Here is a 15,545-nt window from a genome sequence, read left to right as displayed (position 1 = left end):
TGCCACTTTTACAATGAGCTGCATGCCATACTTGATGGAGACCTCACCAGCACCCTGCATACCACTGTGGATATCTCTGAGGAGACAGAGACCCTGGCTGTGAACTGTGAGGAAGGAGAAGGGGGAGACACCAGATGGGGTTCCAGCCATCCAATGAGGCAGGACCCATTTGAGACTCCCCACCTAGCCATTTCCACTATGCAAGCTTGCATGAGCCTGATGAAGGGGAAGGAAACTCAGGTAAGTTTGTGCATGCATTTTTCCTTACAATGTTTGGATTTAAAGATGGTGCCCAGCCCACCCCCAAGTTAACAAGACAAAGTTATCAACTTTTCATTGTTTTACTCATACAAGAAGAGAGAGAGGTAGAACAAACAGAGATAGAGTTGGCATCTGCTTTTCATTCTCCTGTTGGGTTGGAGGGGGCATGCGGAACACTTGGTTTATGTACTTAGAGATGTCCATTTTGTTCTTCTGAAACATCTTGGTGAAACTTTCATGGAGGTACTCTGCAATCCTCTCCCAGAAGTTTCTGTGGATGGCTGCTTTATTTCTTCCTCCACAGTAGGACCCTTTTTACACCACTCTGCAATGAGTTCAACTGGAACTGTTTCAGTAAACAGGCAAGCAGTATATGAGCCTGGGTGGCTTAGTGATACCAGTAGCAGCTGTGTTCTCTGTCTTTGTGACCCTCAGGAGTAAGGTATCAGCTAAAACCACAATCACCTGTAGAAAATAGTGCCAGTATTCAATGCCATTGCCCTATACTCATACCCATGGAATAAGGGCTGAAATGTTATAGCTTCATCCAACAGAACGGCCTTCCCTCCATTGCTCCTGGCAGGCCATACTCACTATGGCATGGTACTCCAAAGCTGTAGTGTCAATAAGCATTTCTTATTAAAAGTGTTTATGGGAATAAGGGAAGGAAGTTTTGAAACTTATTTTCCCCTTTCCGTGATGACTGTAAATCCAATTGCACATCTGTCTGTTTTTATCAGCAGTGTTTGGCATGGCAGCCTTGAGAAGTGCCCACCTTCTACACCCACAGAATGCCTGACCTGATGAGGAGGAGTTGGAAGAGGACTATGGAGGATGTGTTCTCTGAGATCCTACAAGCCAGTGATACACTGGACCATGAGCAAAGGGCTTGGATGGCCAGTATGACCAGCAGCATGGAGAAAGCCCAGGAAACCCAGCAGGAAAAGGAGAGGGAGATGCACCAGGACATAATGGGTCTTCTCAGGCAGCAAACACAAAATGCTACAGACCCTGGTTGACCTATAGGTCCAAAAATCCAAGACTCCCCACCTTTGCAGTCTCTGGAAAATTCCATGGTTGCTGTTCCCTAAACACCCCAACATACAATGTGGCATCACAGGCCACATCCTTATCCCTATCACTCCATGGCAAGGGACAGCAGGGAAAATCACATATTCTCATACAACTGACCTGAGAGGACCACAGGTGATGCATGAGTAGCCACAATGGACTACATTTGTGGACACAAATGGACCAAAATATTTACTCCCTTTCCAATTTTAAAGTTCCACTCTGTTAATTTATGTTAAAAATGTGTATTACATTGCCTGTATTTTTTGCACACTGTTTTTCTACACTGTTTTTCCCACTCAGTAAAGTTCTATTTTTGGAGAATCAAATTACTGTTATTAGTTCACAATAAATAGTGCAGAATGCATAGCAGTACACAAAGCAAACAGTACTTGTAAATGTACAGCAAGCTTATACACTGTTCCAATCAGCACCCAAAGCTCCAGGCCCAGAGAACAGTCCAGCACAGAACGTTACTTTGGTTGACTGTTAAAGTGTCCTTTCAAAGCCGCCCTCAACCCACTAGCACCAAGTTGGTTTCTTGAAATGGCCCTTGTGTCTGGCTGCTCAAAGTCAGAAGGCAGCAGATCCACTTCCTCCCTCTACCCTGGTGGCAGTTTTTCCCTTTTTGCCTCACAACTATTATTCAGGACACAACAGGCAGCTATTACTATGGGGATATTTTTTTCACCAAGATCCAGTCTAGTGAGTAAACACCACAGTCTCCCTTCAGTCTACCAAAAGCACATTCAACAGTCATTCTGCACATGCTGTTCTGGTACATGTCTACCTCGATATAACACTGTCCTCGGGAGCCAAAAAATCTTACCATGTTATAGGTGAAACTGCCTTATATTGAACTTGATTTGATCCGCCGGAGTGCGCAGCCGCGCCCCACCCTGAGCACTGCTTTACCACATTATATCCGAATTCGTGTTATATCAGGTGGCATTATATTGGGGTAGAGGTGTAGTTGAATTTTTCCTTGGTATTGTCAGGGTGGCCACTGCATGGCTTCATGAGCCCAGGGAACAAGGGCTGGGTCACCAGAATCACCATTGGCATTTCAATATCACCCATGGTAATTTGCCAGTTGGGAAAGAATGTTCCTGCTTGCAGCTTGCTGAACAGTCCTGCGTTCCTAAAGTGAGCATCAGGCACTTTCCTGACCAGCCGACACTGATATCAGTGAAACGTCCCCAGTGATCCACCAATGTTTGCATAGCCATAGAAAAGTAGCCCTTTCTGTTGTACTCTGTGGCAAGGTGTACTGGTGTCAATATAGGGATATGCATGCTATCTATTGCCCAGCCCCACTTTGGGAATCCCATTGCTGCAAATCCATCCACTATGTCCAGCATATTGCTGAGAATGACAGTCCTGCATAGCAGGAGATGATTAGTGGCCCTACACGTTTGCATGACAACAGCAGCCACTGTGGATTTTCCAACTCCAAAATGATCTCGGCACTCATTTCTCCACTGTTAATGCAGCTCTCATTCTGGTGTCCCTATGCTAGGGAGCTGGGATGCACTCAGAACACAGATCCAGCAATGTGGCCTTTTTCATCTGAAAGCTGTCCAGCCACTGCTTGTTGTCTTAAACCTGCATTATGATGTAATCCCACCAGTCTGTGCTAGTTTCTTTGGCCCAGAAGTGACACGGTCTGTGGCAGCTCCATACATGCCAACAATAACCTTGAATTATTTTTCCCTGTGTACCTTAGAAAACAGTCCTTGAAGAAATCACCATGTCCCCCACCGTTATAGTACTTGTACATCTGCAAATACAGGAAAATTGTGCATCCTGTATTTGCAAAGTTCATGAGAATAGTGCAGAGCTCTGCAGGCTGCATGCTTCTATCAGAAATGGAAGAAACCAAAAAGTGCTGTTCGGGTTTGTGGGATTTTTTTTAAAAAGGAACAAAAAATATGGGATATGAATGGCATTATTATTATAAAATGGAGAATATTGCATGCTGAGAAGCTGACTCCTAGCTCCCAGAGATCCCATGGCAAGTCATTTCTATCCCACAACACACTGTGAAAATTTCCCCAAAGGCGTTGTGCCAGATGATGGCACACTGGGATACCGACTCTGGTGTACTGCACATTGCATTGACACAAGCGCTCCTGGTGAGTATGTGCAGCGCTGACACAAATGTGCATGCACCTGAGCAATTTACAAACTTTGGCGGCTTACGCTGATGTAATTTATGTTGACCAAAGTTTGTAATGTAGACATGGTCCAAGTCAAATAAGAAGCAGGAAAACAAATTCTGCTTTTTTATACATCATAAACCAGCCAAAAAAAAAAAAAAGTGGGAGGGACTTTTAAACTTTAAACAACTTTTTAACAAATCCTTTGAATGTCTCCTTTATAAAAGTCAAAGCATAATTGACAATGTGGTAAATCTTTATAGGTACAAAATCTGTGGGGTATGTAAGAAGTGATATCTTAGATTAGGGATTCTCAACCTCTTTCAAAGTATGGACCATGACTTCAATGTTGAGCATTGCGTGGACTTGTTTTCAATTGCGAAACATTCCTGTAGCAACTACAGAAATTGTTCATGTGGAAAAGTAATGTTAGGAAAGTATTTTATATATATTTTAGCTTTTTTAAATTTAGCAGCTGAAATCAGGAGGGAGACTATCACCATGTCACCTTTCACAGACCATCAGCCAGCGTTCCACAGACAATCACTAGTCCAGGGACCATGAATTGAGAACCATTGTCTTAGAGCTTTGTATTAAGGAACTCTTCACCATTATTTTTATTTATTTGGTATCAAGAAGGTTTTATGATGGAGATCTTCAGATTTGTCTTTTGTGATAAAATATTTGAAGCCTCATAGCATCTTAAGCATTAAATAATTGTTCTGACTACTGAACATTTGCATATAATTGCATGATGTCTTTATATTTTTCCCTTTTTTTCTTACCAGATTCATCAACGTGCTGTAATTAAGAGGCCAGTTACCTGGACACAATGGACCACTTAGGGACAGCAGACACTGAGGATGATTCAGGATCATTAACAAATCTTGCTCCTAGTCCTCATAGTGAAGCAGTTGCTCATGAATTTCAGGAACTCTCATTGCAGGCTAGTCAGTACTTACCTCCCCTCACTGAACGAAAGAATGGTGAGTACAAAACAGGTTAGAGGCAGAGCCTCCCTGCTCTGTCATAAAGAAATGTGTATTTTTATAAGTGACAGTAATAATGTTTTTAATTACTTACTTTCCTCAAGTGAAATATTTGTTAATCCTCTTCATTTATGTGTCCGACAACCATATTAAAGTATGAATGTTATTTTTATTTGTTGTGAAATGTGTCTTGAACAACTTCATTTACCATTGCAAATGGCCTAACTTTAAACACCCAATCTTGAAAATGTTGGCCAATGCAAATAAAAGGTGGCTTTTTGTTTACATGAATGAAAGATATAATCCTCAGCAAATACAAAGAGAAAGTATGAGTTAATCAAATGTATCTTTCTTCCCCCGGGACATAGTTACATTACCAAACAATTGAAGATAGTTATTTCAAATAGTTATTTTTTGTTGAAAAATTAGAGGTATTTAAACTTGAGGTTTTAAAGTAAAAGGATTATTTCACAGACTAGTTTAAGGATGAACGTTGTAGGGAAAATGAGGTTTACATTTTAGGAATGTTTCCAGTATCTTTCCTCATTGTTTATGTTGGCACGGTGGCTTAGTGGAAATGTGTTTCCACTGCTACAGTAAGCATAGGAAGAGTTAGGTTTGAATCAAGATGTACGTTAGTGTTCACTATGAAATGGAGTCATAATTATTTTAAAGCATGTTGGACCACACAAATATGTTGCTCATCACCTTTTTCTACTTGGCAAATTTGTCTTAAATATTTGTTTTTCAACACCTATTGGGAATATTCAGTTTCCAAATTGGAATATTAAATTGTATTAAGTTATGTAAGTTGCATAACATTGGAGGAAGGATACAGGTTTAATCAAGGAAAAGTTAGGTAGTGAGAAACTTCCACCGCTTCCTTTTTCCATAGCAAACTTAGGTTAGCTTATGTTCAGCTGGGAAGAAATCTGTTGTAAAATGCCCTGTTGTAAATCTGTGCATCGCTCTCTCATCCACAAGTATGCAGATTTTAAACATATATCAGCTCTTTAACATACTATTGATCCACAACTAAAACAGTTCATGAACAGTTAATGTAACTGCAGTTCAGTTCTCTTGTTTCAGGGGTCTGAAACTTTGGCTCTAGATCACTTTTGGATGGATGAGCCTTTTAAAAAGAATCCCTTAAACTTCAGAAAGAAACATACAACTTTGAGATGTTAATCTTCACTACGTACTATCTGGGACTCGGTTTGTACTGAAGTCCTTTTATAAATTTATCTGCAGCAAGACTGGTAGTTCATAACTAAGGCTACTTTTTAGTCAAAGGTATTTTTAGTAAAAGTCATGGACAGGTCACGGGCTTTAAACAAAAGTTCACACCCCATGACCTGTCTGTGACTTTTACTATGTACCCCTGACTAAAACTTGGGGTGGGGAGGGCAACTTGGGGAGGGTCAGCCCTCGGGACACCATGGTGTTGAGGGATGTGACTGGGGAGGCGCTGCAGGTACTCCAGGGGGGCAGCCTGGGGAAGTGCTACGGGTGCTTGGGGTGAGGCACAGGTGCTTGGGGAGGTGTGGCGCAGGGGGACACCGTGGGTCCTCGGGGGGGGGGGTCCCGCTTGGGGAGGCACTGCTGGTGCTGGGAGGGAGGGGTTGGCAGGGCTGGGGCAAGTTTCCTACCTGGCTCCTGGGAAGTGGCAACCTCTAGCTCTTAGCTCCATGTGCTGCCAATGGGAGCTGTGGGGCGGTGCCTGTGGGCAGAGGCAGCACGTGGAGCTAGCAGCTGAGGGAGGAGAGTTCCTGTTGCCCTTCTGGGGAGCTCCCTCCAGGTAAGCACTGTCCTGCACTCCAATCTGTTTAACAAGCCTTGAAAAATTCCTATAAAAACAAATTATCCCAGCAGAAAAAAGTAGCCTTATGAAACCTTAATAATAATGAGATTCTTGTATCTGAATGTGCTTGCCTCCCACCCCCCAAACATTCATTTCTTGTCTCCCCATATCTCTGAACAGTCTGCTCTTTATTACCTTGTGGCTGTCTACTTAGCTCTTTTTCTGATCCACAAGATATTATTGAGGCCAAGAGTTCAACAAGATTCAAAGAGGGATTAGACATTTTTATTGGTAACAAGAATCCACATTTACAATAGTAATTGCTAAAAAGATTTGGAAGGAATATAAAACCTCATGCTTCAGGGTTAAAGCCAATCTCTAACTATTAAGAGTTAAGATTAGACTTTCACTGGGGCAGATTATCACACATCTGCTTAGTGCAGGATTTCTTGTACTGTCTTCTGACGCATCTGCTGCTGGCCACTGTCAGAAGCAGGATATTATACTAGATCAGGGGTGGACAAACTTTTTGGCCCAAGGGCCACATTGGGGTTTCAAAACTGGTATGGAGGACTGGGTAGGGAAGGCTGTGCCTCCCCACACAGCCCTCCTGTCCCCCGCCCTCTATCCGCCCTCTCCCACGTCCTGCCCCGTCAGAACCCCGACCCATCCAACACCCCCTACTCCTTGTCCCCTGGGTGCTCCCTCCCAGGACCCCCCGCCCCTAACTGCCCCCCCCCAGGACACCACCCCCATCCAACTCCCCTGCTCCCTGTCCCCTGACTGCCTCGACCCCTGTCCACACCCTTGCTCCCTGACAGGCCCCCTGGGACTCCCACGCCTATCCAACCCCTCATGTTCCCTGTCCCCTGACCACCTCAGCCCCATCCAACCGCCCCCTGCTCCCTGCCCCCTTACCATGCTGGAGCCGGGCATGCCGCTGCGCTGCCCGGCAGGAGCGGCGGGCCAGAGCACTGGTGGCACGGTGAGGTGAGGCTGCGGGGGATGGGGGAAAGCAGGGAAGGGGCCAGGGACTAGCCTCCCTGGCAGGGAGCTCGGGCCAGGCAGGATGGTCCCGTGGGCTGCATATGGCCCATGGGCCGTAGTTTGCCCACCTCTGTACTAGATATGCCATATGTGTGACTGAGTGTAGTGTTTTCTAGGTTCCTATGAGTCTGCTCTCCTGTGAGTTAGGCAGACAGCACTGCACTGGTTCAATCTTATTTTGCATATGTAAGGTTGTTTTTATAATCATGAGTTCTAGAAACATGAAAACTTTTTTTAAAAAGAAAGTAATTTTTAAAAAAGTGACAACATTCACTCAAGAAAGATTCCTCTTCAATGTGAGTGAGTGTTTTTTTTCCAGCCTGTCTTTAAGCTACATTTTATGCATGTTTTTCATTGTGCTTTTGAAAGAACTTCCTGATTTTGTTCCTTGTGCGGACTGAAGTGGATTACTGTGCATGTTGAGCCTTGATATATAGTAACTCCTCACTTAAACTCATACTGGTTAACATTGTTTCATTATTAGGTTGCTGATCTATTAGAGCAGGGGTCCCCAACCTTTTCAGGACCAGGGACCGGTCGGGAGCGCTCGTCCCGCGGCTCAGCTGGACCGCCCGCAGGCGTGCCTGCGGGAGGTCCACCGGCTCCGGTTGAGCTGCCGCAGGCATGACTGCGGACGGTTCGCTGGTCGCGCGGCTCAGCTGGACCGCCCGCAGGCACGCCTGCGGCAGCTCAACCGGAGCCGGTGGACCTCTCGCAGGCGTGCCTGCGGGCGGTCCAGCTGAGCCGCGCGACCAGCGAACCGTCCGCAGTCATGCCTGCGGCAGCTCAACCGGAGCCCCGGGAGCAGCGGACCTCCCGCAGGCATGACTGCGGAGGGAGCGCTCGTCCCGCGGCTCGGGTAGACCTCCCGCAGGCACGCCTGCGGGAGGTCCACTGGGTCGGTTCGCGGCCCAGTTTCTAAGAGGCCGCGGCCCGGTACCGGGCCGCGGACCGGGGGTTGGGGACCCCTGTATTAGAGAACATACTCGTTTAAAGTCGTGCAATGTTCCATTATAAGGTTGTTAGGCTCACCCTGCTCCACCTGCCTGCGGCTCCTGCCGGTAGGCGGGGTCAGGGTGCTGGGGGCTTGCCCCATTGCTTCAGCCCCTGTATCCCGACCCTGCTGCCTGGCAAGAATGCTGGGTGGGCGGAGCAGGGCAAACCCCCACGCCCCAACTCTGGTAGGAGGGCTCGGCAGAGCGGGGCAAGCCCCTAAAACCCAACCCTGCCTCAACTAAGCTTCACAATCATCATTGGTGAGTACAATATTAAATTGTTTGTTTAAAATTATTTAAAACTTATAGTGCATATTTATATAATGTCTTTTGTCTGGCAAAAAAAAATTCCCTGGAACCAAACACCCCGACCCCTAATTACATTAATTCTTATGGGAAAATTGGATTCGCTTAACATTGTTTCACTTAAAGTAGCATTTTTCAGGAACATAACTACAACGTTAAGCGAGGAGTTATCTGGTACTGAGCTTTTCATTTTATGAAGGGTAGCCATCAATATATGTATCCACAAAATTTAAAACAAAATTAAGCTCCTAAATATGCCTGTTGACCATGTTTCCTATCATTTCACTGTATACATCTATCCTGTTTGCTGTATTTTCTTTCTTCAGTTACTTTTTGTGAAAAAGCAGCTCACTTGTAGTCCAACCAATAAAGCCTAGGTACCTTGTGCTTTAGAAACTAAATTGTGTAAGTTAACTTTTTAATTCTTGATTTTTAGTTCTTCCTTTTCAATGGGCCATTGCTTTGGTGAGTCTGCTTCTGATGACTTAACAGAACTCCTGCAGCAGCTGTTTCGAGCCTGTTTTGGTGCTGTGTGACAAAGGTGATGGGCACTTTCTCTTAGCACTTGCACTGCTCAAAGGAATATTTTTGTAGAGTATGAGCTAATATACAGTCAGCTTTGATCTTGACTTCAAAGATAGTTGATTGCTTGTTTGTTTCCCTAGAGAGAGGTACAGTAAGGTGCCATGATGGTGAAGTTGGGTGTGGGGAGGAGACTAGGGAATAAAATGGTACAGAAAAAGGCAACAAAAGGAAAGGTAATTATGAAAAACAGTGATTCTTCTTCAAATAGTGCCCTTATTGGTGCTTCACTGTGTGTCTGCGTCCCTGCACTGCCAATGGGAGAAATTTGGTAGCAGTGTCCGTTCAGCCTGCACATGTGCTAGCCCATGCACTGCCATGAGGCTAACCAGTATGGGTGGGCAAACCCTCCTCAGTTCCTTCTCAACCACCTCTGATAGAGACGGAGCTTTAGCTGTCCGTTCATGGATTGTAAACTTTTTTAGAAAGGCTAATCTTTAGCTTCCTTCTGAAGCTTCTTTTCTTTCTTTTCTTCATTTACATTTTTATTTGGCCATTGCCTAAAGAAAAAGAAAAGATTTTATTCTTTCATCAACCCCTGGTTGTGGGGGGACCCCTATGGACAGGGTGTGCATGGCTCCCCGGGCTTCAAGAAGTGTCTCTGTTGCAAGGAATCTATCCCAGTGACTGACGGACACTCTCTGTGCATCCTGTCTGGAAGAGAAATACATCTCACAGAAGTGTGGTTTGTGTCAGCTCCTGAAGCCCAGATCCAGAAAGGACAGAGAACTGAGGCTCAAACTCCTACTCATGGAGTCAGCCCTTCAACCACCTAAATTGCGGCGGGAGACCTCACCACAACCCTCTACCTCAAAGAGACCTGAGCCCAAGGAGACACCCACGATCCATTCACATAAGGCCTCTAAGAAAAGGTTCGTGAGTCTCCATAGCGAGCCCCGATTGAGCTGAAAATGATCTCCAGCTCGATCAGTGTCATTGATACCAATGGCACCAAAGCCGTCAAAATCTGGTACACAGGGCTTGCATGGTACCATCCTGACAGAGCACGTCGGGTTGCTTAAGAACCCATTGGGCACAGGCAAGGAACAATCAGTACCACCAAGGCAAGTGAAACAGAAAATCTGCTGCGGGGAAGGCTCTTGTGGCATGAATATCAGCATTGGTATCACCTGTGGCACACCAGGCACCAGTGGACCATACTATCGAGTCTATATCACCGACTCCTTCAGTACAGGCATCTCGGCACTGACAACCACCGATACTGACACCTTTGGCACTACCCAATTTCTGGTGTGCGATGGATCTTGTGGTATCTGATGTACTGGACTTGTCTCGTCTCAGTACTGGGACTCTGGTACTGAGTTCACCCAGAGCCTTTGACTCGCTGATGACCTGTTGCCATGCACCACTCTTTTCATCTTCTGAATCAGAAAGTGAGCAAGAGGATGTGGTCTCCCACCGCTCTTCTCGCCTACTGTATGGTGCCCAATTTCACTATGGACCTCCATCATATCATCCACTGTGTCCTTTCCCACCCTAATGGGCCTACTGGGATACCTGGCAGGCTCAAAGACAACAGGTTCCCCATTGTTCCAGTGTGGCCTAACAGCAACTAGAGACACCCTCCTTCAGCAAGATCATATGGCAGACCCCCACACCTGTCCCACCAACATGCAAGCGGGCTGACAAAAAAATATTACATGCAGGCGAAAGACACAGAGTTTCTCCTCTCCTGCCTGCCTCCTAATTCAATCATAGTGGACATGGTCAACTGAAAGGGCCATCAACACCAATTTAAATCCACCCCCTATGACTTGAACTGGAAGCACCTGGATCTTTTTGACAGGAAAATGTATTCCTCAACCACTCTCCAGTTCCACATTGTGAACTCTCAAGCCTTAATGGCAAAATACAATTACCAGAATTATCTGAAACTGAACTCTTTTATTTAACAGCTTCCTGATATTTGCATAAGGAACAATTCAAAGCCATAGTCAATGAAGGCCAGCTGGTGGCTAAGACATCCCTTCAGTCTGCACCTGATGCAGCTGACATGGCAGCACACTCCATTTCTACTGCCATCGTGATGAGACGAGCCTCTTGGCTTCACCTATCCGGTTTCCCAAAGGAGGTTTGTACGACTGTGGAGGACCTTCCTTTTGAAGGGACAAAACTATTTTTGTAAAAGACTGATGCCTTCGTCCACATCTTCAATCCCTCAGGATCTACACACCTGGGTATCAGAGAAAGTATAGCCCTCAGCCACAATTCAAACCTTGGTCATTGCAATATCAATCTCAGAGGTCATTTGAACCCCAGAGGAAGGAAGTCCAGATTCCCCAGATGGAAACAGTTAGGATCTCAACCCACTTCCTCTCAACTTTCCACCTCAAAGTGACAGTTTTGATGGGTTGGTCAAGGTGCCCATAGACCATTCTCCGCAACATCACCTCACGCTGGAAAACCTCTTCCATTCCTTCAGAGGCCGTCCCACCCTTTTCTGCAACACCTGGAAATGGATAACCTCCAACAAATGGGTACTGGAGATTATCCGAGATGGACATCCATTTTACAACCCTGCCCCCACCACCCCAAAATACGCTTCCCCATCCCTCTTCAGGACCCTTCTCATGAGAGCCTACTATGATAGGAGGTAAACCATCTCTTCAGCATAGGAGCTATAGAGCCAGTGCCCACTGAGCTAAGAGGCAAAGGCTTCTACTCTCGCTAGTTCCTGATACCAAAGAAAAAGGGAGGTTGGAGACCCATCTGAACCTCAGAGCACTCAACAAATTTATCAAAACTCAGAAGTTCAAGATGGTCATATTAGCGACATGAAGATGGCGTTTCTGATTGCCATCACTTCAGCAAGAAAAATAGGGAAGCTAGCAGCTCTGGTGTCACATCCCACCTTCACAGTGTTCTTCTCTGACAAAGTCATACTTAGACCACATCTGAAGTTCACTTTCAAGGAGACTTCCACATTTCATATGAACCAACTTATTCAACTTCCAACCTTTTATTCCAAACCTCAACAGGATAATAGGGAAGCTATCTTCCATACGCTCGGCATGAGGAGAGTCTTGGCTTTCTATTTGGACAGGACAAGAGCTTTATCTCCAAGACTCTTCCTCTCCATTACGGATAGTTCAAAAGGTACAGCAATTTCAGCTCAAAGACTCTCCAATGGATCTCAAACTGTATCAAACTCTGTTACTAAATGCATAATATAACACCCCCATCTTCAATACATAGGCATTCTAGAAGGTCAGTCTCCTTGTCCATTTTCTCCAAAGGTATCCGTATATCAGAAATCTGTAGAGCAGCTATCTGGGCATTTGCACATACTTTTGCAGAACACTATGCCATCCTCGGGGGACTCTGCTGCAGACTCCAGATTCAGTGCCACAGTGCTATTATCTATAACAGACTTGACTCCAAAGCCCCAGCCTCCAATAGGGGGTACTGCTCAGAAGTCACCTGCAGTGGAGCACCTATAGGGACTTTACTCAAAGAAGAGGAAGTTACTCACCTTGTGCAGTAACAATGGTTCTTTGAGATGTGTGTCCCTGTGGGTGCTCCACAACCCATCCTCCTCCCCTCTACTTCAGAGTTCTTGTCAATGACTCTGCGGTAGAGAAGGAACTGAGGAGGGTTCATCTGTCCATGCTAGTTAGCCTTGTGCCAGAGCACGGCAGTGTATGCACAGGCTGAACAGATACTGCTACCAAAATTCTCCAATCAGCAGCGCAGGGACACACGCACCCCTACAGTGGAGCACCCATAGGGATACACATCTTGAAGAACCACCTCTGTTGGCCTAGTTTGGGGTTGGTACACTCCATCACCAAGCCGTCGGGATTTCCTATTAATTCAGGGAGTTGCAGCAAGGTGGGCTCTGGTCTCCTGGTGGGGCCACGTAAACAAACAGTCTGTAGCCCCTGAGCCTCCGGGCTGGGACCGACAGCCACAAATAGAGTTCTGGCCCTTTGGACGGGGCAGAACAAAAATCAGTCTGTAACCCCTGGGCGGGGCAAAACAAACAAGCAGTCTATGTCCCCTAAGCCTCCTGGCTGGGGCAGGCAGTAGCAATTAAGGAATCGGCCCCCTGTGTAGAGCAATACAGCAATAAGTCTGTGGCCCTTGAGTGGGGCAGAACAAACAGTCTATAGCCCCTAAGCCTCTGGGCTGGGGTGGAGAGCAGACAGCAGCCACGCCTGGTGGCCTTTGGGGTGTGGTAGGGGAACCCGGCCCTCCCCTCTCCACCAGCTTCCAATCCAGGGCCCTATGAAGCAGGGGAACTCCCTGCTAGGGATTCAGGCATCAGCTTCTTCTACCTTCCCTGTGTTACTTCCTACCACAAGTTGCATCCTGGGCATCTCCTCAACTGGCGGTGGCTTGGCTTCAGTCTCTGCAGTCAGAGAGTCAGTCATCTGCAGCATAGTCTGGGTTCTCAGGCTCTACCGCCTGGAGCATCGCTGGCGCCTCTACAGGAACTTGCAGTCCACGTCCTTCCTCCTCCGCAGCCAGCCCTGACTGAGCTGGGCTGCTTCCTTTTAACTGGCTCTTCCACCTGGAGCGTGCACAGCATGGGGAAAGAGGGTGTCACCTCCTGGGCCCACAGTGATTTGTTTGTTCCCCATTGGCCCAGTTTGGGGTTGGTACACCTCATCACACAAGGCATGACATTTTTCACAGCCTATGTGTAGACCAGGCCCAAGTCCTTCCATCTCTATAGAGTGATTTCTTTTTCTCGTTCCTCTGACCCAGCCTGTCAAAGACCCAGTACTTGTCATCCTTTTCTTATTGGTAGGTGAGATAATGTCTTTTATTGGACCGACTTCTGTTGGTGAAAGAGACAAGCTTTGGAGCCACACAGAGCTCTTCTTGAGGTCTGAGAGAGGTACTCTGAGAGTCGCAGCTAAATGCAAAGAGGAACAGTTTGTTTAGCATAAATAGTTATCTCCCATTCTAAGGGACCATTCAAAGTGGATTATCTTTATTGTCTGCCCATTAATGTCGAGAACATTTCCTGAACATTTTGGAATTGATCAGATGCAGCATTCAAAAATCATCATAGACATTACAGACAGAGAAATTCCATCCACTTGAGCGTTAAACCTTGTTTCCTCAGCCAATGACTTAATTGTTGTAGCTTCCATAGTACCTTTTTATGAGACTTCCTGTTCTATAAAACCTTCCAAAAGTTGGCTGATCTTGTGTATATTTTATTTCATAGTGGAAATAGTCAGGGTTACAGTGGTCTATCTGCTTTTTTATTTTGTTTGTTGCTTCTTTAGAATGTGTTTAAAGCAGTTCTGAACACACATAAAGAGAAACAACCTATACATTTCTGCATTAATTTATAATTTCTTCATTGAGTAGATTATGGTAGACTATAAATATAAGGAGATACTGTCAAGTTCAATAAGCCAAAGAGGTAATGTCTTCAAAGTAATGGCTTGAAAAGTGACTTTTTTTTCACAGGGAGAGGGTTTTTTTTCCCCCAAAACTTCTATAACCTCTGCTTACACTACTAAGGCTTTGGCTACACTTGCATTTCAAAGCGCTGCCGCGGCAGCGCTGCCGCGGCAGCGCTTTGAAGCGCTAAGTGTAGTCAAAGCGCCAGCGCTGGGAGAAAACTCTCCCAGCGCTGTCCGTACTTCACCTCCCTGTGGGGAATAACGGACAGCGCTGGGAGCGCGGCTCCCAGCGCTGGGGCTTTGACTACACTGGCGCTTTGTAGCGCCGCAATTTGCAGCGCTGCAGAGGGTGTGTTTTCACACCCTGCTGCAGCGCTGCAAATTTGTAAGTGTAGCCAAGCCCTAACTTTTACTTAGGCCAGGAGTACATTGACTTGTCAATCCTTCAAGTTCAGAATAAAGTTTTATAGCAGAGAGACAGCTCTGCTATAGTTCAGATTACAATGAGCTTTCTGTTTAAAGCTCAACTCTTCTAGGTGCTTTAAAATCTACACGGTTACTTGGTGTGCCTCCTGGGGACATGGGTTTCTGTTAGTGAACCCTATTTTGGGTCCATTTGACCAAAGGTACCTGGGATACAGCCGCCCGGAGGGGAAGAAAAGGCTTTTCTTAAAATTGATGGATTCTGGCAATCTATTTTTACTCACAGATGAAGATCAAACCAGGACTCAGATGGGTGCACCTGGGTCTCAAACGCTCAATGATTACCCCCAACAGTGCATAGCTTCCTCCCTTCCCAACATATTTGGGGAAATCAAATGAAAACTTTATTTGAAAAATATTTTGTCTATTTGTAGACCTGGCCTTAGTGTCCCCAATCAAAAGTCAACCCAGCTAAATCATTCAGGGGTGTGAAAAATTCACACCCCTGGGTGACATAGTTAAGCTGA

At 45.9% G+C, this 15,545-nt stretch overlaps 1 protein-coding gene across 4 annotated transcripts in view; it reads left to right on the top strand.

Moving 5' to 3' along the window:
* The window catches only part of MRTFB (myocardin related transcription factor B), a 180,898-nt gene that overhangs the window by 58,522 nt on the left and 106,831 nt on the right, over window positions 1-15,545 (top strand). For 3 of the 4 annotated variants that reach the window (XM_044978710.1, XM_044978707.1, XM_044978705.1), the window contains exon 2: window positions 4,280-4,477. In XM_044978710.1, coding sequence (XP_044834645.1) covers window positions 4,324-4,477 — 154 coding nt within the window. In that variant the 5' untranslated portion in view covers window positions 4,280-4,323. Of the gene's footprint in view, window positions 1-645; window positions 1,468-4,279; window positions 4,478-15,545 lie in introns of those variants that run through there. The other variant, XM_044978706.1, reaches the window with a different exon arrangement.

Source organism: Mauremys mutica, chromosome 11 (genome assembly GCF_020497125.1).
Source record: "Mauremys mutica isolate MM-2020 ecotype Southern chromosome 11, ASM2049712v1, whole genome shotgun sequence".
In the NCBI taxonomy this organism is placed as follows: Eukaryota; Metazoa; Chordata; order Testudines; family Geoemydidae; genus Mauremys; species Mauremys mutica.
The sequence above is the reverse complement of the archived record's forward strand: the minus strand, read 5'-3'. Positions and strand labels throughout refer to the sequence as shown.